The following is a 26,902-nucleotide window of genomic DNA, read 5'->3' as shown; positions in this document are numbered from 1 at the left end:
TTTTTCCTGAGCAATTAAAAAATTTGGCTTAGCTTCAAAGAGATTATTAAGCAGCCACTGCTCCCAAGTAGATCTACAGATAGCTCTCTCTACCAAGTAACATCAAGAATGCATTATATTAGCCAGGTTCTGACATCCCCAGTATGAAGGATCATGGAGGGTCAAACTTATTCCTGTGAAATTGATAATATGAAAGAAGGAATCAAGGAGAAGGAAAATGGAAGGTGATAGGAAAGTACAATTCATTCATTAAGTGAATATGTTTGCTGTCTAACTCAGGAACCTAGTTCATAGTAAAGAATCCATTAAGAGTAAAAAAAACTGGCTCAAACTTCAAAAAGTTCATTTTGCATTAAAAAAAAAACTGAGAAGGAAGTAATAAGTGTTCATAATATGTAATATATTTATAATAAATTTTGTTTTTTGATATGTACAACTGTTTTTTTACCAGCCACTCACCTAAATATGTGACATCATGGTATACTTACCTCGGTCTTTACTTAAGTTGGATAACAATAATATTTTTCTAAATTTTATAATATTTATAACCTTATATATATCCTTTACAATATCTGAGGGATAAGTACACGTGTGCACGCACACACAACTTAATTAAAAATATTTATCGTTTTATTTAAATATAATATTTTTCATTTATTTAATTCAATGATTCTAACTAAAATGCATGCACATGCCGTATTTCAGTCATGCAGGTGTGGCGGTAATAGCGGCCACCTTAAATACTTTTTTACACTTTAAATAGTATTCATTTATTTAACCTGTATCGTCACAACATAGGAGACAACTACGATAACAGCTGTATGTCACATAGTGCTCCTTGTGGTGACAGGGGGTATTATTAATGCAGTACATCCACTTAGTCAATAGTTTACTTAAGAGATTTTTGGGGGGGGGTGTGTGATTTTGCAAAAATATTTTTTGCAAATATTATTTTTTTAATTTTTAACAAATGTGCCTAAGAAAAATAAGACCTTATTTTGGTGAAATCTCAAGATACTGAAGGTAACCTTGCTGTACAGTCTTACCCTTTGACCTTTTAAGCTGAAAATTTAATGACATCAACGCTCCATATATTGAAGTAACCTGATGAAGTTTGGTCAAAATTGGTCCAGTAGTTCTGGAAATATAAGGTGATTTAGAGGGCAACACCGAACATACACATGTACATACAAACATCTGGAAAATTTCCATTCAGTTTTTGGGTTTCTTAGGTGTCAAAACATCAAGATACAGCGAAAATTACATATGCCCAAATCAAACTGATTATAATACTGTCCCTTCTTAAGCTCTGCTATAGTGCTACATGGAAAAATAATATAAAATAATTAACTATGTTAGTTATTGTTAATAAATGTTTGAGAAAAAAGTATATGTATGTGTGTGTGTGTGTGCACACACATGCTTATAAGCATAACTGGTATATATCATAAAAATATATAACTTATTTATATTTATATATATATATATATATGATTAGACTTATAATGGTGAATTTACTGTACATATATTATTTATATGGGATTACTTTAAAAGTAACTTTCATTTTATATAAATAAAAGATAGTAATTTAATTCTACATAATTGACTTTGTGTTTTATACTACAACCTCCAGACCAAAAATCCCATGGATTTATCCATACCACTTTCTTAATTACAAATAAATTTAATTGTAATCTAGCCATTTCTCATTTTAAATATCCAACCTAACAATTTTATTTAAATTTCTAATATGCCACAGTGCAATTTAAAGTATGAGTTCCTCCTAACTACTAGTCCTCATTAAAAACCTAATCAGAGTTTCTTCTCTGAAAATTTTATCCAAGAGTCTGCAATCATATTGGATTACATAATACATAAAATAAAATAAAATAAAAAACAGTAATGAAGAAAATACAGTTGGTAGTTTTCCATATGTTTCATTCATGCCATTTATTACAGCCTAACAAAAGGTGGAAATTAATTTTTTCAGGTCATATCAAGCATGAAATCTCTAGAGCATTCAACTACTAAAAGAATTACTATCTTACCTCAGCAAATACCTACACATAATTATAACATCTACATTGTTCAACTATTGGTCACGCAAAGGCTTTCTCATCAGTAACAAGACAGATTTGTAAATAAATAAATAAGATTTCATTAATGAATAAGATAAATAAAAAATAAGGAAAAGTATAAAAAATAGCAATTTTAAAAAATCAGTTGAAAAATTCTACCTTAACTATTAAAAACATTTTATTGGTACACTTGAATTACTTGAGGCCATTCTTCTTCCGGCCACTGACCATTAGGTTGTACATTAAATGGACTAGTTTTCCAATCCCATTCTGTAACTGGTGTAAACCAATCAGGACCATAGTTAGCTTCAATATACTGTTCAGTATTGCAAGGAATGCGAACCTTTAAACCTTGGAAAATAGTCCAACATAATTCAAATGGAGGAAATGTGTATCTGAAATAAAAAAAATATATTATTTATTACCTTCCGACATAAAAAAAAAATTTATTTTCAATAACCTGATTTAACCAGTCATCTTGGTACTCTAAAAAGAACAGTGTTTGATATGATAACAGTTAAAAGTGTTTACATGAAAACAGATTTATGATGTTCAAAAAAGCTAGTTCCATCATTATAGTGTATGTGATTTTAATGAAAACAGAAAATATATACATATATACTTAAAATAGTCACCACCTTTAAAATTAGTCTACCTTACCTTAAAATTTACTTAAATGTAATAATAAATATTTAGTTACTTTCAAATGTAGCAAACATCTACTATAACCATTTATTCACTTAAGTAATGATTTGGCTGATTTTGGGCCAGAAAAGGACCCAGTGTTAATGTTTTGATGGTTAATAACTTGTCAACAGTGAGAACCTTGTGATAACAATTCAAACCAGTTTCATTTATGCCAGATTTGCACTAAGTACAAAAATTGAACAACCCAAAGAAAATAAAACCCACTGAAATGTTTAGCATATATCTATAAATTTCAATTTTCCAAAATGAGCGTGAGGCTGTAACCAGGATATAACTGAGACTCCAATGTTAACAGGCAGTGTTATTATGGAAACAGGCAAGTTAATAATTGTGAGGTACTGACAAACAATAGTAACACTAATGAATTTTATGCCACAAGTAATTATTTTGAAGATTCATTGTTTCTACTGCCAATGTGTTTCACTGCAGAACCATTTCCATTCAGTTCAATACTTAAACACTACAATACAGAAAGTAAAATAATACCTTTAATAAACTAGAATAAGCTGAAAATAAAATAGTACCAATTTATAGCGTACAATTAATTAAAAAATAGTCTAATTCAAAACCTGTTTTTCTCTCTCTTACTTTTGTTCACACTCTGTGACCTTCCTCTTAGTTTCTATAACACAAAAAAATTTCTCTCCATCATTAAATGTTAAATTTCGTCTAATGTGTTTAAAAATTTTAATTCAAATATAAGTTAATGACCAATCACACATTGTATGAATAGACTTTATAATCTTCAATATTTTGCAAATTTTTAAACTATACTGCCAGTATACTGTATATATTATAAGTCTAGTACTTGCTTTACATTCTAATCATGGAACTATAAAATTTGACTATGTTCAGTTTAAATATTACTACTGCATTAACAATATAGTAATTTACAATTAAAACAAAACTGAAGATGATCTAAGATTAAAATGTGTCTCTCACTTATTCTATTCAATTACTCTGGCGATTTATTTACAATTACCATTTGTGTACTACACAGACATAATCTTTGGCTGAATAACAATAATGATAGCAAATTTATTTACAACACACAGGGACAGGTTCCATAATTAAATTGGTTGAACTTCTCCAGACAAAAGATAAAATGTATACAAACTATACTTAAATGATACAGTTGGAAAATTTGTGCAAATTCATGAAAATCTCAAACTGATTTAATACACTTCAACAGATTCCAGGAATAAATAATTAAGTACATATGAGAAGTAAGAACAGTACTTTGATCCTTTCTACTAGTGATCACTTTGTGTTAAGATTACACGTGAAGAAATTTTGTGTGAAAAGTTAACAATACTAACAACAATACTGATTAAGCTTAGATTTACCCAAATTATGTAGCTTTTTACCAATGCTACATAATTTACTTAAATTTTATAGTTGTAATATATTTTTCATTTTATGGCATTATAAAAAAACTCTCTTCACTGCAAAAGAATGCTTTAATTAAATATATAGTAATATATATTTAATTAATATAAAAAATATGTATATAATGTAATTAATATTAAAAAAAATCATAAATTGAAGCTGGCTGGAATTTTATAATGATGCCCTATAGTTTGACCAAAAAAGGTTTACTTTTATTCTAACACATGGAGTTCTACTTTTTGAAAAATGTAATTGCAACTGCCATTTTTTAGTCACTAATAACCATACTAGTCAAAGGATTTAAAGGAAAAGCACATTATAGTAAAATATTTAATTTAAGAAATTCAATGAGAAAATATTGAAAATATCAATGTCAAAAATATTAAAATTCACTAATTAAAAATAATAGTATAAGGACTAAATTTGTTCTAATAAAAATAGTCTGTCAAATTTGTTAACTAAGTCTGTTGCATGAGTGACAATATAATATTAAAGATAAATAAGATAAATTATCTTTACATTATAAAATGAATGAATTATTTAAAAAAAACAAAATGTTAACTAATCTCTCTTGTTTAATCAATTGTTTACCAACTATTAATTTCAAACACATTGAGAAGACTGATGTACAAGGCAGAATAAGTATAAAAACCAAAACTTTATCGAAAAAATTATTACATGACTAGTTTTCATACTATGGCCTTTTAGTGATAATTATCTTAAATGGAGTATTCTCCAGCCTATCCTATTATCCTTAATGGCACATGTTAAAAAGTATACATCACCTGCTGAGTATTTATAAGATAATATAATGAATGTAATGTGTGCGTGTTTGTTTAATATGTTGCTTTAGTAAAATTTGGCATGTCTGAAAATTCTAATTTCTTGATAGAGACAATAGTTATCTCTTTTGTTTAATGAAAAAAAAAAACTTAGCTGGTTTTAAAGACTATAAGTTTCTAAAAGTTTAAATATTCTACAGGTTTCTAGATAGAGCCAATACTTAATAACATTAGGTCGCTAAACTTACTTGAATTTTCTTCCTGATTTAACCTGAGTGCCTCCATTCCAAAATGAACCATTTGGATTTTTATAAAAGAAGAATATATCTAATTTTATACCAGACTTATCTGTGAATGATAATTCAAAAGAATCTTGTGGTTTTCCAAGCTGAATTAAAAGATGAAATCCATGTAAAGTCATTGAACTATGTAGAGTTTCAGTATACGATTCGGCCATAACACCAATATCAACATCCTTGCTATAAGATATTATTCCACATTCTCTAACATAACCTAAAAACAAATTATACTACTAACAGAAAAAAACACAGAGAAATTGAGATTAAGTTTTTGTTTTTCAAAAACATAATCTCAAACAGCTGTTAGGTGAAAACCATATAAATTACTTTCATATTAATCATTTAAATCACCTAGTAGGCTACTGATAATAAACAGAAATCCAGTAATAAAGAAATGATAAAATGGCTAATCTTTAAAGATGAACAGAACCATTAAACTTTACGGAGATTTTTACTTAGGTTAAAAAAGTGTTAATCACTGCTGTGGTTGTCATTGGTAAAAAAAAAAAAAAAAAACAATTCTAAAACTGGTTTAGTTTATAATTTTATATAGCCTTCATCACTAATCATAGCAAATCACAAAAAAATGTATTATTTAAAGGTAACAGTAAATAATCGCTACTGTTATAATTTTGATAATTTTCATTGAAAATTTGTCCTAATTCATCCAAGACACAACTGACTGCAATACATATCATTACGGTTGTTTGATCGACTCTCCCTCAAACCTGGCACATACTAATGTTAAAAAATTCATTATTACTTCATCAATTCAAATCAATGAAATTACATCTATTTATTTTATAATAAATAGTAAAGTTTTTTATGATGTAATGATTATTGTTTTATTGTGGTTTCCCTTGATCCCTCCAGGCAAATGCTAAAACATTTTCCTATTTTTTTTTATCCAAGGATTAGCATTCCTGACATCTATGCATTTCTAACATGATCTATATAATGCATTGTTATGTACTGATCAGAATAAAAGATTTATTTATTTATCTTTTACTTATTATTAATTATATCAGCATATACTTCAATAACCAGAAAATGGATTTCAAGAGAAGTTTTTTTGCACACAATCATTATGTTGCAATAAAACCTTTGCATTTAGTAAAACTTTTGTTAAATCTTACTTTATGATAATTTGGTGCCAAAAAACATCCTTAACCAGTCAAATACGACAAAAAGAATAAAATAATTACCAAGTAAAGTTCCACTATTAAGCCAAAATTCTATCCCAATCAGTTCAAAAACAGATTTTGCTTTCGCTAATAGTTTCCAAGCTCGATGTCGAAATCTTAGAGCAGAGGCACTTTGACGGCGACCATGTTGTTTTTCAAACTTCTTTGCCAGTTTCCAATCACATTCCTTGAACTTCGATGAACGGCTTTCCATTAGAAATTTGGATACATTTTTTGGGAAAAGAAAATCTAAATGTGTCCCAGATAATTCCTTTCCGACAGTCTCAAATCTAGAGGGCAGAATTTTTATTGAAAAGTAAACAAATAGTGATAAAAAACTGGCTGAAAATTATTTAGACTAATATTATAATATATTCCTATTGGTGCAAAATGTACATGATTTATTATGTATTTTTTATTAATTAATTAACTAAAAACACAAATCACAAACATTTAGGCTTTTGGAGTTTGTATTATGATATTTGTAAAATAATGAATTACGAGTATGCTTGTTTAATACAGTAATATATATATATATATATATATATATATATATATATATATATATATATATATAGTTTTAATGAAAACTAGCCAATAATTAATTCTTACAGATATATATTAAGCATTAACAGAACCAAATATAGCTATGCATAAAACACAATTAAAGGAAATGAAGATAAGAAATTCATTAAATAAAACAAAATTAGGCAAACATTATCTTAGAGACATTACATGATTGCATACTAAAACATAGCATCATATTAATCCTTAAAAAAAGTCTGAAAAAATATAATGAGCAAAAAAAAGATATTTATTTGAATCATTAAAGTTGATGCTATTAATTATCTAATGATTTAACCAAAAGTTTAATCACTAAGATAATGATGAAGATTAATTATAAAATAGTTGAAACATTATTGTCTGATCTAATTAATACCATAGTTCCTTCTTAACTATATGGAGAAATAAATTAAAATTTGAACTGATCGTTTAATGCATTGCTGAAATTTCAAAATGTGTTTTAATCTTGAAATTTGATTATACCAATTAAACTTGTCTAACTTTCCAGATGAATAAGTTATATTAGACAGTAAAAAAGTAGACTATCAAAGAAACTATATGAAGTAAAAAATAATCCAGTTACTATTTATACTTACTTATTCAACATTCCTTCATGTTTTGCTGATGGAATGTGGTTAACAGATGCAAAAGAAAGTCCCGCAACAGAAAGTTTCTCTTTGCATCTGGTATCGCTTTTGATGTTACCAAACCACCAAACATTATCCTACAGACATTACATGATTACATACTAAAAAAATTCCAATAATATTAATCATTAAAATTGATAGTAATTATCTAATGATGTAAACAAAAGTTTAATTGCTAAGGAGGTGATTATAAAATAGTTAATTACGGTAATAATAATTAACGTGTCTAAATTTAAAATGAAAGAAGGATAAAAATAAATTAATAAATAGCAAAAGAAAATGAAAATGAAATTTGACTATCATTAATCATTAATCAAGTTTTACAATACAACAAAGGAAATGGATCAAGAAAAATGAAATAATATTGTGAGGATATTTAAGAGGGTAAGGAAATACAACTCCAAATGTAGTATGTCAATTTAAAGCAGATAGTGATGTAAGATTACAAGAAAAGCTACAGAAGAGACAGGATAACACACTGTTCAGAAGTGATTAGTTTTTACAATTATCTTTAACAATGAAGGAACCAAAACATCTGAAACCAGAGAAGGCATGTCAATATTGGTGCATATGTGGAAAAATCCGAGTTGGTATATTTAAAAGGTTTGGCGATTAAAACAATAAAATGTGAAGGGGAATTATTTAAAAACATAAGTTATCCGAGCTGACTGATAATACATAATAAAAACTGGAAATTTCCTGGATACTGACACAATACAGTGCTACAGACACAAGAAATTTTCCTCTATTCACCATCACACCAAAAAATCGTTATAGCTATCATTGGGAACCCAGTTTTCCTTGGTTTATGTTCTGAAGATATATAATGCTGACAGCATGACAATAGATTTATGAGTTGTGAGAATAGACAGATGGAGACAAATGGATAAGACAATGGTGTAGAGAGAATGGTTTTTGTAACTAAATCAGAAAACCCAATTGAAAAAACTTTTGATAGTAAGGCTATTCCACAAAGACAGTTTAAGTATACAAAGAACTTGTAAAATTTCTTCAAGGAAGAACATATAATCAAACTAATCTTTACCAAGCAATTAACTTGTATATTATCCCAGTTATCACATACTCATTTGGTATTACAAAACAGTGTATTACAGACCAAAAAATCTTAGCTCAGAAAGTACATTATTTACCTTCAATAAGTCTGAACCTAAATGAGTAGTGGAATGTTTCTAAAATCCTAAGAAAAAAGAGGTGAAAAGGACCTGTTACCTTATCTCATCTATAACAACATAGTAATCAGAATAAAAAAACACTTTTATTGGAAATATGAAGGAATGAGTCTCTAAATGACAGTTATTAATACTGATAATTCTCTTACAAAATTATATAAGAGGAATGCCTACCCTTCTACTCTTCATTCATTAGGCTAAGCTGCTAACACCTCATCCAACAAAGCAGTTCACAGCAATCATACAATCAACTGAAAGAAAGAGATTTTGATGTCTGGTTTCAAGCATGAGTGGTGGTTAGCAGAGGTTATGTAGAACTGATTGCTTTCTACATGCAATTATACAAAATACATTGTAAATGAAAATCTACAATCAAACAAGTGTAGAACATGTGATCCAAATAGTGAAATAATGAATCATGTAATTACAGGCTGTAGAATTCCAGCACCTTTATCTTGTTAATCATGATATGGTAAAAAGATGGCAAAATTATACACCATAACATGGTAGTTAACATGGTCTGTTACAAATATCAATACATATGTATTTCTGTTGAAATACATATAAACCAGTATTTGGTGTTGAAAACATCAATACAAACTTGTATTGATATAAAGCAGTGTTATTCAAAAGGTCAAATTTAATACTAATGAAATTAGAGCAGAGAATTCCTTATAGGCAACTCTATTCCAGTGAGCAATAACTAAGCAAAGAAACATAAAGAAAAGATAAACAAATATTTGAATCTTACAGAACAAATAAACAAAATGTGAACGTAAAAAAAACATAACTTTGGTTCTTCTTTTTACACCAGCAATAGGTGTGATTCCCATCTATGATTAGTTCTAACATTATACAATAGTTTTATAATATGAAGCTGCTACCAAACTAATTTAGACACTCTGTATACTGTATTTTTGTTATGTATTATTATTGATACATTAATGAATTCACAAAAGCAGTGAAAAATTATAGAAGAGTTCCTTGATGGTAGATTCTTATTTCTTATTGAATAAACATTTTTTCAAAGGTACAATCACAAATTCTTTCACTAAAAATATATTACATTTTAAACAAATAACATGAGTCAATGTAATAAAGATTTTAAATATTTATGTTATTATAAACATATCTAACTCGCATAGGTTACATTATTAAAAATTTAAATTTTTTTTGTCAATTTCAAGATAGAATATGAATATACAAAAATATCTTCCTTAAATATTTACTGCTCAAGTGAATTCTAAGTATACAAGGGGGCTTTAGCAAAGTTTTGCAATATGTCTTTATTTTTTATATTTTTTCAAAATAATTTCCATCACACATTATACTTTAAGTATAAAGGCTGTATAATCAGCCGAGTGAGAGTTCATAAGTACCTAGGTGTTTTGTTTGATGAGAAGTTGCTGTTTAGCAACCACAACAGGCAAGTAGCAGCAAACGCTGTCTCAGTGATGTACAAACTATGGGTTGTCTGGTTGTCAAATGTACATAGTGTACCAAAGTGTCTTCGGTAGCATGACCTCTTACGCAGTGTCCATTTGGGCACAAGTTGGATATGAATAGAGCACTTGTTCAAAATTTAAGGAGTGCCCAGCGCAGAGCCTTAATTTTATGTACTGGTGTTTTTAAAATAACCTCTTACGAGGCTACCACGGTACTGGGAAAGGCTCTCCCAATCAATTTAGTGGTGAAAGTTTGAGCAGCCATGTGGAAGTTGCGAAGAGGCTGGGAGGCTGAGGTATTTGAAATGCGGTTTCGGGCCGGGCCAGTACCGGAATGGAACAGTGATCACAATGCACTGGATCTAAATTTCATTCAGTTGCCCATCTCCTGGTGGCGGAAGAGGCTGCAGAGCCTTGTGATGGAAGCATAGCAGCTGAAATGGGACACCACGACAAAGCAAAGATCCCTATACGAGTTTATATGGGATATGGGGGATGGTATGCCTAGAGTTTGTTTTTAAGGGCAACATGTGCCCAGGTGCTCACCAACCTTGTTTTTGAACCAATGTCTGTTTCTGTTACACCTGGCAGCTGATGAGCTGGCATCTGCGGGGAGGTTCAGTCAAGTGAACACCTGATGTTTGACTGCCCTGCTATTGGAGGTGGGGGGGCAGAGACTGGGCCATCCTGGAACTTAGAGGTCAAGGGAAAAATTGGCCACTCACAAGCGGCGAGTCAATGTGGCAAGAGCTGCATTGTTGGACCGTGTGGGAATTCCTTGGTGCGGTTGCTTTGTTCAACCAACATCAATAATTTACTTAAGGGAAAGACTTCTACCACACTGCTGTGGGAAGCTAATCTAGAGATATATGGCTGACCACCAGCCAATTAAGGCTCCAAGTGCTTTAATATGGTGGACAGGTACTGGCTGCCATTCAGAAACCTAGGCATGGCAGCAAATTGCTGTCTAGACGAAGTGAATTTCAATTTATGATGTCATATATATTTTTAGTAGTTGACGGGGTGTGCCTACCTACTTTAGTAAATATATGACAAGTGAGCGGTTGGGACACATAAGCCGGTGGTGTATGGCACCACGCATAGTCCGCTCACACTATTAGGTAAGCTCTAGGAGCTATTTAAGCGACTGGTTGCTAAACTGTTTCGAGGCTCAGTAGCTGTTTGTGGCACAGACTTTCGATCTTATGCTTTAGGGTGACCGAATGGGGTGGTGGTGGGAGAAATGCCAAGCAAACCAATCACACATTATACAGTTTTCAGTGGAGATCTGGGCACACTCATCATTTTAAGCCCTTAGAAAGTCATCATTAGTTGTAAAATACCTCCCTTTCAGTTTCTTCTTCACCTGGGGGAACAATGCGAAGTCACATGGAGCTAGGTCAGGGCTGTGGGGAGGTGCTCTAATAGTTTTATTCCAGTGCTGGCCAAATACTTGGAGAAAACTTTGCAGATTATCATGTTTAAGAAGTCATTTGTCCATCCTTGAGTTCGGGCACAGTATCTTTCTCTGTAACTGTCTTCTGAGTTTTCATCACAACTTGTTCTAAAACTCCTATCACTAAAAAATATGGCCACCATTCTCTTCTTCACTGGTCTGGATTTTTGAACAGCCACAGAGATCTCCTCATCTTCAAATTCCCACACTTTGTTCTGAGCCTTAGTCAAAATATCATAATAATATAGTCAAGTTTTTTCACCTGTCACAAAATTGTTCACATAAAGAGATTTTCCATTTTCAAAATTTTTCAGCAGCATTTCATGGTACTATGAAACATGATGTGTCATCTGATTGTTGGTCAAATTATGTGGAACTCAAAGGGTAAAAAGCTTTCTAACTGAAGGTAATGTTGCAAAATAGCACGAACTGCTGGTGCATTAATGCCCAAGGACACTTCTATTTGGAGGTGGTTCACATGCCTGGCTCTCTCAAGCATTTTTTATACTGCAGCATGTTTTCCTCAGTCACAGACAAAAACAGTTAAACTGACCTTGGAGTGTCCTCAAGACCAAAATATCCTCTTTCAAACTCTTGGTATGGCCTAAATATTGTTGTACAATGAGAACAATCTTTTCCAAGCAAAGGAGATATTTCGTTAAACAATGACCAACACTTAATTGACATGAAAAATTGTAGTGTAGAACTGGTATTCAGTTATGATAAAATTGACAGCACTATATTTAACTTTAAATGCAATTTTTGAAGTCCTTTTGAAAGTGTTCAATATGTTTAGTTTGGGTAAGATTTTAATAAATTATGACACCAAATAATTTTGTGAATATAATTTCACTGATTTTAAAGCTATTTGAATTTAGCTAGAGTGATCTTACTCTGTCAAAATAACATCTCCATGAGCAATAATTTAATTTCTGGCTAGTTATCCAAGGAGATAACAGTACAAGTGCACTCATTATAAAATAAAGACAAAATATGTAGGTACTAAATATAAATAGTAAATTACTCAACAAAGTTTACTTTAGATCCTAATAATGTTATTAAATAAAAATTAAAAATAAAACTTTGAGTTTTAAATATATATATTTAAAAAAAAAGTACACTAACATACCTCTCTCCTGTGCAAAACCACAATAAAAAATGAAGAGTAACGTTTCAATAAATATCCTATAGTAATACCTTCATTTAAATCAGTGTTAACTATTTCAGGTTTAATATTTCTAAATTCAGTAACATAAAATCTCAAACTACGAAATCCATCTAAAACCTGCAAATTTATAAGAATTTTGAATAAGAACAATTTTTTAAAAAATAACATTCAAATATTTTTTTCTTTTACTACTAAAATGCTTATTTTTTTAACTAAAGTTTTAGAGATTTTCTATGATGGGTTAGAACAAAAATTTAGGTCTTGGTAAAATTAAAAGAAAAGTTGATTCCCTTACAACATTTGTTCACACTTAAAACACAACTAAAATAATAATAATAATAATGTTCTTTGTAGGAGTACATTATTTATTTAAGTAAATTATCAACTGCCAAATTTAAAAAGCCGGCAATGAATTGCATTACCAGCTACCCAGTCAAATTATGTAATTCATTTTTTCAGTTCAATCATTTTAAGCTCTATTTGTACCTTTTATCTCTTCATTGTCATACTAAAAAAAAGGATGTATCATAATAAATTTTAATGTTGTCTATTAAAAAAAAATAATTATTAAATGTAAAATTACTTGTTTGATTATATGTAAATTTTTTTAAATTTTAATTTCTGAAGCCAAGATGCTCAACAAAATAAAGAAATAATAAACCAAACTTAATCTACACTCGCTAACCTTGACTAATTAACGCAGTAATGTTTTGAGTATTTAAATAATAAATTCAGTAATTATTGCAACTATTTATTATTTAAATAATCAAAAAATTACTGTTAAATAGTCAAGATTAGTTAGCGAAGCAAGCGTAAGTTAGGTTTGGTTAATTTTTATCTATAATTATAAGCAATAATACTTATATTTTTAATATGTAAAATATATTAATAATCTAGTAGCTTTGAAAATATTTCAAAGTTACAGGATCATTCTGGTTATGGTCAACGGGCTAATAAATAAGTACCAAATTTTTAATATTATACGAGCATTACATTTTAAAAGCATTTCCAAATTTTTGAAAATTTGGTGACTCGTGCATCAGTGCACATTTTTTTCCGACTACCTTCACACCACCCAGATTTAAATTCTATCGAGATCGATTGGTCAGAAGTTAAAGGATTGGTAGCAAGCCATAACATAACTTTTGATGTCAAAAATGTTCCAAGGCTACGTGAAAATAAAAAAGGACTGCATGAATGAAAGAAATTGGAAGCTATATAGTGATAAAGTTTAGGAAACAGAAGGTCAATCAATCAATATATGCGACAAGAACACATTACTGACAATACATGGAATCGTTTATTTCTTTACAAGAAGTTAGTGAAAGTGACAGTGATGATTACAATGATGGTTCTGATGACAGTAAACTCGGAAATTCTAATATTTCTTGCTAAGTGAATGGCATTTACCATCTTTAATTAAAATCGTTTAATTTTTTTCTAACATTTAAAAATAATTAGGTTTTGCTGTAATCTCAGATTCCATTATTCAGTGTATTTAATCTTGCATTAACTTTTGAATATCTGTTTGAAAATAAACTGGAACACCAGTACTCACTCAAGGTAATACATTTTGATATGCATGTTATATCATTTTATGCATAGGCCTACACAAATCTAATTAAATCAAATTAAATTTAAAAATGTAATAATGCTCATTGGAATATTAGCTATACATCGAAGTAATTAAAATTTCAAAAAATAGTTTTCTGCAATCCAATACTAACACCACATTACATCTTTTATGCAAATTTTATGCTAAAAGGTTAGTCGAATGATTCTAATTGCAGCTGTCGCTGCCATGACACCAATGTCAAGATTGGTTGCATTGCCTGTATATGCTACTTAGTTCTTTAGAGTGTGAGTGAAAAAATATTTATTAAAATATAAATAAATATTTAATAAAAATATTTATTAAAAGATACATAAGTTAATATCCTACCTTTATTCTGGTAACTCCTTTAAGTCACAAAAAGATATAAACACAGATCTCTCAAACTGTTTACTATACCCCTTTACATTGAATACAACATATATAACAAAATATACAATAAGAATATATAGAGAACAATATTACCTTCAAATATATTGTAAATTCTATTGTAAATATATTGTACCTTCAAATATATTTTTAATTATATGGTAGCAAAAAATATTTTTATTTCAATATTATTATGCCTCACAGTAAGGAATGAGATTGTTTATGCTACCTATCCCATTGTTTCTTATGGTTGTACACATGTAAAGAACCACAAGGCACCTTTCAGAATTATTTCTCTGAGATTAATGATTACTTATATATGGTTAGTCTCTGCAATGAATTAAGTGAACAGCTGAATACTACCTTCACTTCAGTGGACTTGGCACAATGACATAAAAACATTATCTGACCAGTGAAGAAGATAATAAGAAACCATCTCACTCCTTACTTTTCCTAATAATCTTGGCATAAGTTAGTTATTATTCATAGAAACAACATGTCATAATCAGCAGTAATTTGTATCTCATTCAGATTATTCAAAAACATTTAATAATGTGATATAACAGATACTCTTCTTTTTTTCCTGTTTAGTCTCTGGTAATTACCTTTCAAATATTACTTCAGAGGATGAATGAGGATGATATGTAAGAGGGTAAATGAAGTGTAGTCTTGTACAGTCTTGGCTCGACCATTCCCGAGATGTATGGTTAATTGAAACCCAACCACCAAAGAACACCGGTATCCACGATCTAGTATTCAAATCCGTGTAAATGTAACAGATACTGCCTCACAAGTCAAGTAACTGATTGTGCCATTTATTGGCACAAATCCAGTACCATTTATTTATATTGCATTAAAGCAGTTCATGATGAATCTGAACTGATCCACTACTCTTACTCAATAGACTGTATTTTAGTTTTATTACTCAACAAGTACTAATGATTTGTATGCTAAAAATAAATAAAACATTTAATATTCCATACAAATACAATAATAATAATAATAATAATAATAATACTACTCAGAGTTTCAATTTTGGTCAGATTTTACATTTTTCATCTTGAACATAGAATCCCTATCATTATATAATAGCTTGCATTTGTCTGTGAATAAACGCACATTTTATTTTTATATAGGACTATTTTGTTAACCTCTCTTTTTATTATGTTTTAAATTATAAAAAGAAAAAAATAATCAAAATCAGCTAAAAAATATTATGCTTCACCCAACAGATCTAGATCTTTTAATACATAAACTTATTTCAGTTTTTCACATAGGAGATAGTGATTCATGTAAAACAATAACAATAACCATTTAAATCTGTAAATAACCACAAAATTAATAGATTTATTTACTATTAATTCTTTGTTTCCTACATTTTTTGTCATATATATTCTGTTTATCAGTCTCATGTTTAGATAAAGGTATATTTGTTCAAATACTGCAACAAAAAAGCTAATAAACCAGAATTATTAAACAGAATATAATACATATCATTTATTTTATATTAAAAAAATTCATGTTCTATTATAAATTAAGAAACTAATTTACAGAATTTATCTTCAAAGTCTGAAGATCGGGAGAAAATATTTACTGCTGTTTAAAATAAATACAAGTATTTTATTATTTACAGAAAAATGTATTATATCATATTACTAATTTAGGAGGCTAACACTGTGTTGGCCTCTATCTCAGAATGATATTCTCTGCCTTTTATTTTAAGGTCTAAATTTTGATCAGGGTTGGTATTTTTTGTACACTAAGAGATTCATCTCTCATCCCAAAAGAAAAGTAATATGACTGTAACTGGGCTTTGGCTTGTAGTTGCAATCGTTAATAAATAAAGAAATAAATAGTAGGTTATATAAACAAACAATTAACCAAACAAATAAACCATACAATTCAACATTTTTACATACACTCATATGTTTATAACAAATCTGCTTGTAATGAATGCATAATTTTATTTTGATTTCAAATGCTACTCAAATTCCAAGGTTTACAAATCAAGTTTAGCTAAGCGATTCTGTAAGAACACAATGTTTTATAGTGGCTTATTATCTTGTAATTATCCAAATTTTACTACAAAAATCTCCTAAACAACAATTAGAATTTATCTTCCTATAAGGAAAAAAATACACAAAAAATGAAGCAAAAATGTTATTTTATAAATTTTATTAATTTTCAGTTCTGGAAAGGATTCATTTTTATATAGTACATTGTTCAGGTTGGTACTTGAATATAAATTAGTAATTATACTACAACAAAAGAAAAAAATAAATGTTTATAACTACAAAAATAATACATCTAATCTTCTAATACACAATTATTAGAATCAACACCTTGGTGCTGAAATCATTAATATTAGAACTACAGACAGAAAACTGGTTTAGGAGATTGAAGAAAGAGCTAATAGGTGAATACATAGAATTTCCATTCACTTGGGACGAAGCGAGAGATTATTATTGACGAATAGCATAAAGAAATGACCTTATTTTAAGAAATGTTGAAAAGGATCAGAATTATTGAATTTTTTAAGCTATTGGCATTTCTGGCAAACAGGCCCCGCACAGTAACTTTAACTATACGGTACTTCTTTTCATTTGTACTTATTAGAATGTATATTAATTAATTTGAGGTTAAAAAATTGAATTTTTACACTGTTCTATTTTTAAATAAACTAGCTTTTTTTAAATGTACTTCTATTCAGATACAAAAATTATACAATGGTTATATTGAACTTTATAAATACTAAATTCTAAGAACTGCTACAAAAAATGAGATGTTAATGTTCGATTATTTATGACGTAATTTACAACTTTTTACTTTCATATTGTAAGTCACAATTCACACACATGTGCAAGCATATAAAGTATATCTTATAACTCCAAAATAAAATAGAATATGTAAGTAAGTACACATAAAAATAAAAGCTATCACCTACCTGTTCTAAATATGATTCCATTATGCAAGGAAATGTAAAAGTGAAACAATTTGTAGACTTTTCAATGGTAAATATTTTTAGAAATGGCCATCACAATCTATTTACTTCCTCTTAGCCAAATAAGTACAGGCTAATGTTCAATACAGCATTAAAGAGAGAAATTATACCAATTGAAAATGCCAAGCTTGACTGGAATTAGACGAAGAACAAACAGAACTACTACTCTACCATGGAACCATTAATTTTGAAAAAAAAATTTCAGTACCTTTTATGAGCTTTAAAATGTTTCAATTATTATCAAAGTAAGATAAATACGCGTGTGTAAGAAGTAAATATAATGCTCAATTAAAATTTAGGAGTTTTATAAAATCAAACCTCTCCATATTTTCCAAAAAATAACATATTGCAATGAAAAAAACTTTATTTCTACCAAAACAGCAGATGGAATATTATACATACTTTTTAAACCTTTTTATACAACGATAGAATAAAGAGAGGAAAACAAGATAGTGCAAAAATTGCATCACAGCTACAAAATCAATTTGCATGGAAATGCCACTTGTTAAGAGGCCTTGTTTGTGATTCATTTGGAACCACAAAGGTTAATGGAAGCAGAAGCAAAGCAGGCTAAGATTTAATACATAAAATCTAGGATTCTTAGTCAAGCTCTTGTGCACTGAGGCTGTGTGCTAGTACTCCCCTTAGTGTGATATCAGATCTGCAGCTCGGCTTCTATACCAGCTGACAAGAATGACAGCCATTCACAGCTGCCCTGCTATATTGGGAGGGACACCCAACTACCTTGACAAACTGAACAACAGTACCTGCCGCCTATCATCTATTGTTCATCTTTATTTTTCTGTTTTAACCTCCGGAACCACCATAAGTTATTACTTCAGAGGATGAATGAGGATGACATGTTTGAATGTAAATCAAGTGTAGTCTTGTGAAATCTAATGTCAAGGCAACCATTCCTGACATGTGTGGTTAATTGAAAGCCAGCCACCAAAGGACACCAGTACCCACAATGTAGTATTTAAATTCGTATAAAAGTAACTGGTTTTACTAGAACTGGAATCTTAGAACTCTCGACTTTAAGATCAGCTGATCTGCAATGACGAGTTCAACACTAGAACAACCAGGTAGATGTCACCGGGTTACCTGTCAGATAAGAGTTGTCAATCTTATTATTGTCAAGTGCACATGTTCAAATTAACTTTCTTTGTATGTTATTTAATTTTATAAGTTTTACAATTTTCAATAATTTTTATAAGGTATTCAATTTTGTTCTTAACTATTATTATTATAGTAATTTTGACTATTTATCATTTTTACTTAAAATAATATAAAGATTTTTATATGTTATTGATATTACTGTTTTTATTATAATAATAATAAAAAAGTAGTAGTAGTACTACTACTTACAAAGTACAATTAATATTAATTGTACTCTTTATACAATTAATATTAAGTAATCTTATTATTGTTATTATTATTAATACAGTAAATTAATAATTTAATAATATTATTATAGACTAGTTAGTGATATTTTATTACTTAACTATTACTTATTAACTATTAGGAACACTCATAGAATAATATTAGTATATTAATCTGAATTTTGCAAATATAATATTATTATATGAATAATTAAGAAATTAGAACTATCCTTATATATAGTATTTAATAAATAATATTTTATAACATCATACTATTTAGTAATATTTGTAGTCCTAATACTTAAATCATCTAATTTTAGAATTTGAAATAATTTACTCTTAAAATTGTTTTTTAGTTTTATAAATTTATGGTGTCATGTTTCCCACCCACCTCCATTCTCCCTCGCTGAAAACTACCAGTGCAGGACAGAATAATGTCACAGTGGCCTGAAATAGGGCTAAAAAGGAGGTGTTGGTAGCTGCACCTGGTACTTCTGTGACACCAGCCACTGCTTTAGTTGGTCCAGAGGTGGCACCCACAACCAAAGTTAGTGAGGGAACTCTATCACACCCTTGGCCACAGTCAGGGAGAAGGTCCTCCCATAATGCTGGGTTATCCTAAGGAGTGACACAAACTTGCAAGAGCAATATCAGCTCTTGTATGTGGATACTTGGTGAAAAAAGCACCGAGCTTTCCATATGGCTGCAAACCGACAGCAAAGGGATTTCTGGGAGGTGCAGAGCTATTTGCACTCAAAAAGGATTCCACACCTTTCAGCTCTCTAAATTTAAGGAAGCTTAAAGTTGTATGCAGGGGCTCATGTTTGGAGTGATCTGCAAGGAGGTGGGAGATGAACTCCTTTCCTTCAGCTATGAGGTAGCGTCTCAGGAAACCGATCATAAGGAATGGCAGGGAAATCCCTACCAGCCTCATCACTTTAAAGTGATCACCAGAAACCACAAAGATCTTCGATCTGGACTCTTTGAATTACTGCCACATATGATTAATATGTGTAAAATGTAGAGAGGACCATGGCACAGCGTCATGTGTCAAAACCCGGGAGGAGAACACCATGCGTGAGAATTGCAAGGAAGCCCACCTTGGTAACTACAGGAGCTATCCTTACTAAAAGGTGCAGCTGGCTAGAACAAAGGGGCAAAGCTGGGCACAGGTTGTCAGTGGGGTGAAGGCGATTCCCTGATCGCAAGAGGCAAAGCCAGCTGAATCTACGGCGGTGGGATGTACTGAAGTGCCCTCCATACTGCAGCAACCCCCAACTAAATCGGTGGCTAAGAAGGCCAAAAAACCTAAATAAATCCCAAAAAAACAAATCAAAAGCCCATCTCAACTAAGAAAAATAAGGATACGGGGCCAAGAAAAAACTCAGCAAGGCAAGAGGGTCATCTCCATCCGCTGGCAACTCTGGCAAAATAGCCGACATAGCTCGCCTGAAAAAGCGCCCTAGACTACCCCAAGCCGCGCCACTAGTAAAAAGCAGGAAGTCGCGCCGATGCCCGAGGGTACTGGGAACGACGCTTTATCACGGGTGTCCCTCAAGGTTATAATGCCTGATATTCTGGCGGTCCTACCTCACCTCTTACAGGTGAAGAGCCGCAAGGACCTCGTCCAGTTGTTGAAATAATACCTACTGGGCCTACTATCCAATCATGGCTAAGGTGATTTTGCGCTTGCTGCAGTGGAAAGCCAGCGCGATCGCAGGCAAGACGTAGATCATGCCGAAGATCTACAAACAGACGTGATACTGCTGGCAAAGATTAAGCTGAAGAACAACAAAACACTGACCCTAAGAAACTAATTTTCGTATAGAACCGATAGAGTAATACCAAGTGGACATCGAGCCAACGGTGAAACCGCTATTCTTGTCCACAGGCGAATAATGCACACACGGATCGATAACAAACTCGCAGTAATGGAACAGACATGCATGCATGTAGAGCATCAAGGCACGGTATCCCGACTAATTTTGGCTTGCAAAAATGGCCGAATTTGGCGGTATCTGGCGGCGATCTGAATGTTATACTAGAAAACTGGGATCGCCATTTTACTTACGGGCGATTTCAACTCCAAGCATAGTTCGTGGGATAGCAAAGTCATAAACGCTAACGGAAAAATGCTATTCAAGCGGCCGCGTGCACGTGAGCTAAACGTCATACGCCCCGAACGCTCCATTTATCCGTACAAATGGTCAATCGAAACCGGACGTACTCGACACTACGATTCTGAAGGCAGTACCAGCCCCGAAAGCGATAGAGACTATCGAAGACCTTGGCTCTGACCACTCACCGGTTGTATTGGAATTGGGACAAGTATTAAGTGGTTGGACGGGACCCTCCCCCTATACCCAAACGGTCAGTGAACTGGAGGAGACTCTAGACTCTACGACACGTCTAACGCAATTTTACGCCGACAGATTCACTGCTCCTGAACACGCTGATGGTTGACCGTAAAGTCAGCATCACGGTACGCCGCGTTACGTCATCTGTTAGCGATGCTCTCCTTTACACCACTACGGGAAAATCGGCTTGTCCACTTCGTAATACTCTCGCACCCATTTCTCCGATGCAATATTGGAGAAACGCCAACTACGGAGTAGATATCGTCTCATCCGTAGGCGATATCTCCTTCCGACGATAAAAAGGGACACGCTTAGGCCGGGGCAAAACTATTACTGAGGAAGCATTGCGAGGAATCGTGGCACGAATACCTCACTTCGATATCCAATGACCACTCTTCGGTGTTCAGGTTGAATAAAAGGCCATGCGAAGGAAATAAGTACCGCCACCCTGTGCGTGACAGAGAATCCTTTTAGTCTACTCTGAGTCCGACCGGGCGGAAGTATTTAAGAATGTTTTGGAGTATCAGTTCTCCCTGAACCCCGCCGATGACCACGCAACGTGGGTGGAGATTTTTTCGACGATTACTTCGATCGGATAGACATGCCACTCGCGAAATAGACCGCGTCTCCGACGAGGTAACTGCGGCTATTAGGGTCACAACCGCTGATAAAACTTCGGGAATAGAAGAGAGCAAAGCTCGAACATACCGGAACATATCTCTGGCTACTACAGAGACCATCGCCATTCTATTTTCGTTGATTCTGTACACAGGGTATTTTCCAGCTTGCTGGAAAATGGTAAGGGCTGTATGCTTACCGAAACCAGAGAAAAGTTTACTTTCCCCCAAAACTACACACCGATTTTGCTGCTTCTAGTGGTAAGTTTTTGAGAGAGTTTTTTTCGAACGACTTCGATATTACCTGGGGCTAGAAATCCGGCCTGAACAATTCGGATCGAGGACTCATCAGCTGATACATTGTTAACGCTCTAAACAGGAAGGCTGTAACGGCATTCGTTTTTCTGGATGTAGCTAAGGCTTTCGACAAAGTCGGGCATGTTGGTCTACTATTTAAACTAGCCCAGTCGATAGTTCCAGGTCATCAAGTCAAATACCTGCTGCCAATTCCAACTCACGCCTAACCAGCATGGGGAGGTGTTGTGCTCCACACTCCAGAAAAACTGGAAGTCATTCAAAAAGTTGCAATGCAGACAACATTTGGAGAGCACCGTAGTTCATCAGAGATGCTACATTATGGAACGATGTTGGTTTAAAGACGTATCGGAAGTGGTATGGTACAAGCATGGAGACTCTTTGGGAGGGCTACCGTGTCCAAGAAACAGCATCTCAAAGGAATCTGCCGAGAGGATCCTACCCTACAGGGAGTAAGGAAAAGCCTCATTCTGTTCTTGATGAACTTTTGCGATTGGCAGAACCAAGAGAAAATGGATAACGAAAACCAGTACGGGTGCCTCGCTATTGGGTGTTTTGTCCCCCCCCCCATTTTTTATAGGTGATGCACGTGCATAATGCCAACTGAAATCACTGGACGACTCAAAGTCAGATTGTAAGTTCAGAAGGTAAGACTTAGCACCATTTAAAAATTAGAGACCCATCAGCTGAAGGAGAATCGCACCAGGAGAATGACGCAAATGTCATGCTAATCTCTCGCAGAATAACTCAAGTAAAAATGACATTGAAAATCTGATCTACAAGGACTGGATCGCAATCCCCAACTCCATCCATCTTAAAAATAAAAATAAATATATAACCACCATTACATAATTACAAATCTAATGATAATTAGAAAAACCCAGCAGCAAGGGACCAATATGCAGACTGTGATTAGTAGTGGATGGGTATCCCCTAATACCCTTGCATTCAATCCAATTCAATCTGACAAAATTTATGAGATAGGAAGAAGTTACCTAAGACTTTAAAAAAGCATAATAATCATAATCCAAGATAAGGCGGGAGCAGATATATTTGAGAACTTACACATCAGTTTAGTTTCAAAATGCACATAGGTACATGGAAGATTTTTGGTTTCCTGATTAATCTGAATAACACTTACTTGCTGTCTTTTCAATCTTGAAAGAGTATAACAGAGAAATTAAATAAAAATATTAAGGACACTGATTTTGGCTTGATTAGTCATCTAACAACACTTATAAAATAATACAGCATCTATGGGATAAGCTCCTAAACCAAATTTATGATAAGAAAGTCAGTTAATTAATAACTGTTCATATATTAAGATCTTATCTTGGTTAGACTTTTTTGCAACCTTTCACTATTAAGACAACTGCAGTTCATGATCATGAATGAACTTGAGTCCCTCTCTTTAAGTTTAGCATTCCAGTTTTTCATCATTGTTTATTCAGATTTAATCTACTTATAAAAAAAAAATAAAATAAAAAAATCTGATACAAGCTAAAATAAACTGATTCATTATGATTAGGGATTAATCTTTTTTCATGCTAAGCAAAGTAAGCTCCCAGTTTAATTTGAAATTTTGGTATTTAACCTGTTTGAGTGCTTGTGATACAGTTATGGGCAAACATATTTTCCAACTTCAAAAAAAATGTGCAGTTACATTCCTTACTATTAGGCAGAATAATATACGTATAATTATTTTGATAAAATTCTCTGTTTCAAAACAGCAGCAGCTTTTTTTCTTAAACAACAGGATATAAGAAGTGAAATGGGACTGGCTTATCAAGCCAACATGTAAACTGTTCTTCTCACATGATGCAACTTACTTAATACTCCACACACTATATCCAATCTGTCTCTCAGCAGCTATGTATTAAATATTTGAAGTCTTTGGAATATGCTTACAACATTGCTAATACATTAAGATTATCTTTGGCAATGATTGAACAATTTTCAACAATAAATTATGATAAAAAATTCCATTTTATACTTTTACATTTTAAACTTTCACTTTAATTATTTAAATTCAGTTTATTAAATTTAGTATAAAATGAGCAAGATCTATTGTTCATCAAATTTATGTACAAATTACAAATAAGTACGTAAGTATAAGCATGGGTAGGAAGTTCGTCTAGTTTACTTATCTGCCATATAGAAGCATGAAGTATAAGGATTATAGCTAACCTTCATTATAGTTTTAAAGCAATTATTTGTAGGTAGGTAAAGTAAAGAAATACACTTTCCAATTTATGAAGTCAGGATATTGAGATTAATTTCTTTAAGTTCCACATAGAGGAGTTTGTATGTAATAAAATTTTGTGATATATAAATATTAAATTTATATTTTATATAAGTTAAATTTCAAGTTATATAAACTGACTGGGACTTTCAATCCAGATGACTAGCTATTTTTGAGATCTTTCAATAAGATAAAATTTTCACTATTATTTAATTATTCAATAAGTTTTATTATCATAATAGAATTCACATTTAATCGTAGTTGTTTCTTGATATCAACTTAAAAAAAACAATTATAAATAAATAGAGATGAATATCATTAGACTATTTTGAAGAGGTCCTTCCATTGAAGAATTTGATGTTTATAAATTGTAATTTATAAAGGAGTAGGTTGCTGACACTGATACTGAACAGACTGGAAAACTATAAGTTAATGAAGCAAATCTACAAGTTTTTGTTAGAAATGTTGGCGAAATGAAGTAGAACAAATGTTGCAATTTAAATAATCATTTACAATCACTAAATAAAAATACAAAGTCCTTTATCTGGAGTTAAAGTGGCATTGCAATTTTTTAAATTACCAGGTTACTTTAGTTTTAATACTAAATATCTGTGATAATGTACAACAATGATCAGTACACAGCAAATACAAAATATAATAGGGTAATTCAGTTGTAAATTAGCTTAAAAACATTAAATTAATACAATTTTGTACTTAAGAGCAACTGAATAATAAACCAAATTGTGTTTACACTACTACTTCTTTCCTAAGACTACTGGCTTACAGCAAGTGTTAAGTCAGTATGGTGGTGATAATTCTAAACAGATGCTGTACAAGTGGTTACCTAGAAAGTTAACTTCTAAGGGGAAAAGAACTTGTCCTAAACAATAACTCTACTCTAATAGTGCAAGTTTACTGTATGTCAACACTACGTTTAAAACTGATGTTAATGTTGGTCAGAATTAGACCAAAATTCAGGCTACCAATTCAAATGTATATTTACATGCTGATAGTACTTTAAGCAAAATTTTTTTCTGATCTATTAAGGATTTACTGTACCTACCTGTTTTTCCACAATTTTATCAACAGCAAAATGAAGGGTCTGATGTTTTAAATATTTACATACTTCACATTCAGCTAATGATAATGACCGATGATAATCTTTATTAATTTCAAGAAGGGATAAAAATGATTCATCAATAATAATTAAAGACATTCCAAAATCTGCAAATACTTGTTTTATAATATCTAGATCATCTATTGGGTCAGTAAAAACTGATTCTGAATTATACAATGACCACTGAAAATCATTTTCTGATACATATAATATTATTACAAACGTACTCAATTGAAAAAGTAACAATAATAATCCACTAATCACAAAAATATCAATTGCTGATCTCGACGATTTCATTCGATAACATCTTAATTTTCGGTTCAACATATTTTTTTTTTCAGAGGATTATAATAATAAATCAAGTCCCTCGTATTAACATATCATCCAATTCATAAAAAATTATATAAGCGAGTGACAATAACATTTATTTTATTGTCATGCGTAGAATGTATTCTAGGCGAAGGTAGAATAATAAAGACTACTCTTAACTAAATAAAATAGAAAAAATTAAAATCTCAACTTTGTGGAACAGCGGCTACCGACAAAAACATATATACATAACCTAACCGCGTTCAAGTAAAATACATAAATGATCATCGACCAACCAATACCTCTCTCGCGACAAGGAGAAATCGATACATCGAGAGCGACTATTTTAATTGTTCACTGCTTGTCATAGACGGGCAAAAAAAATTTTTTGAACTTTGATGAAGTAGGTAAATTAGAATGTATCTTTTATGGTGATTCTTAAAATGAAATCAGTGTTTCTTCATTATACTCAGATTTTTAGTTATAGCCCTTTAAAATATTGAGAAATTTGTTAAATAATAGAATACACAAAATAATAATTACAATTAAAATTCCCATGTTTACATTTATCTTAATTTCTTTTTTCTTATTTTACTTTTGTGTTCAGTGAAGTCTTCTCTTTTTATCATCCAGCAGCAGTCACTCACCATAGAGTCACCCCCATCTGCCTT

The 26,902-nt window shown here is 31.4% G+C and overlaps 1 protein-coding gene across 1 annotated transcript; it reads right to left on the bottom strand.

Moving 5' to 3' along the window:
- Positions 1 to 2,194: 2,194 nt before the first annotated feature.
- Positions 2,195 to 26,483, bottom strand: LOC142321933 (ribitol-5-phosphate transferase FKTN-like). The gene is made up of 6 exons (XM_075360462.1): positions 25,869 to 26,483; positions 12,872 to 13,027; positions 7,601 to 7,728; positions 6,462 to 6,730; positions 5,206 to 5,470; positions 2,195 to 2,473 (listed from the first exon to the last, which is right to left on the bottom strand). The coding sequence occupies exons 1-6, from the start codon at positions 26,247 to 26,249 to the stop codon at positions 2,257 to 2,259; spliced, it is 1,416 nt and encodes a 471-aa protein (XP_075216577.1). The 5' UTR covers positions 26,250 to 26,483; the 3' UTR covers positions 2,195 to 2,256.
- Positions 26,484 to 26,902: the final 419 nt, after the last annotated feature.

This window comes from Lycorma delicatula, chromosome 3, assembly GCF_047948215.1.
Source record: "Lycorma delicatula isolate Av1 chromosome 3, ASM4794821v1, whole genome shotgun sequence".
Taxonomy (NCBI): Eukaryota; Metazoa; Arthropoda; class Insecta; order Hemiptera; family Fulgoridae; genus Lycorma; species Lycorma delicatula.
This window is presented reverse-complemented; position numbering and strand designations above follow the sequence as displayed.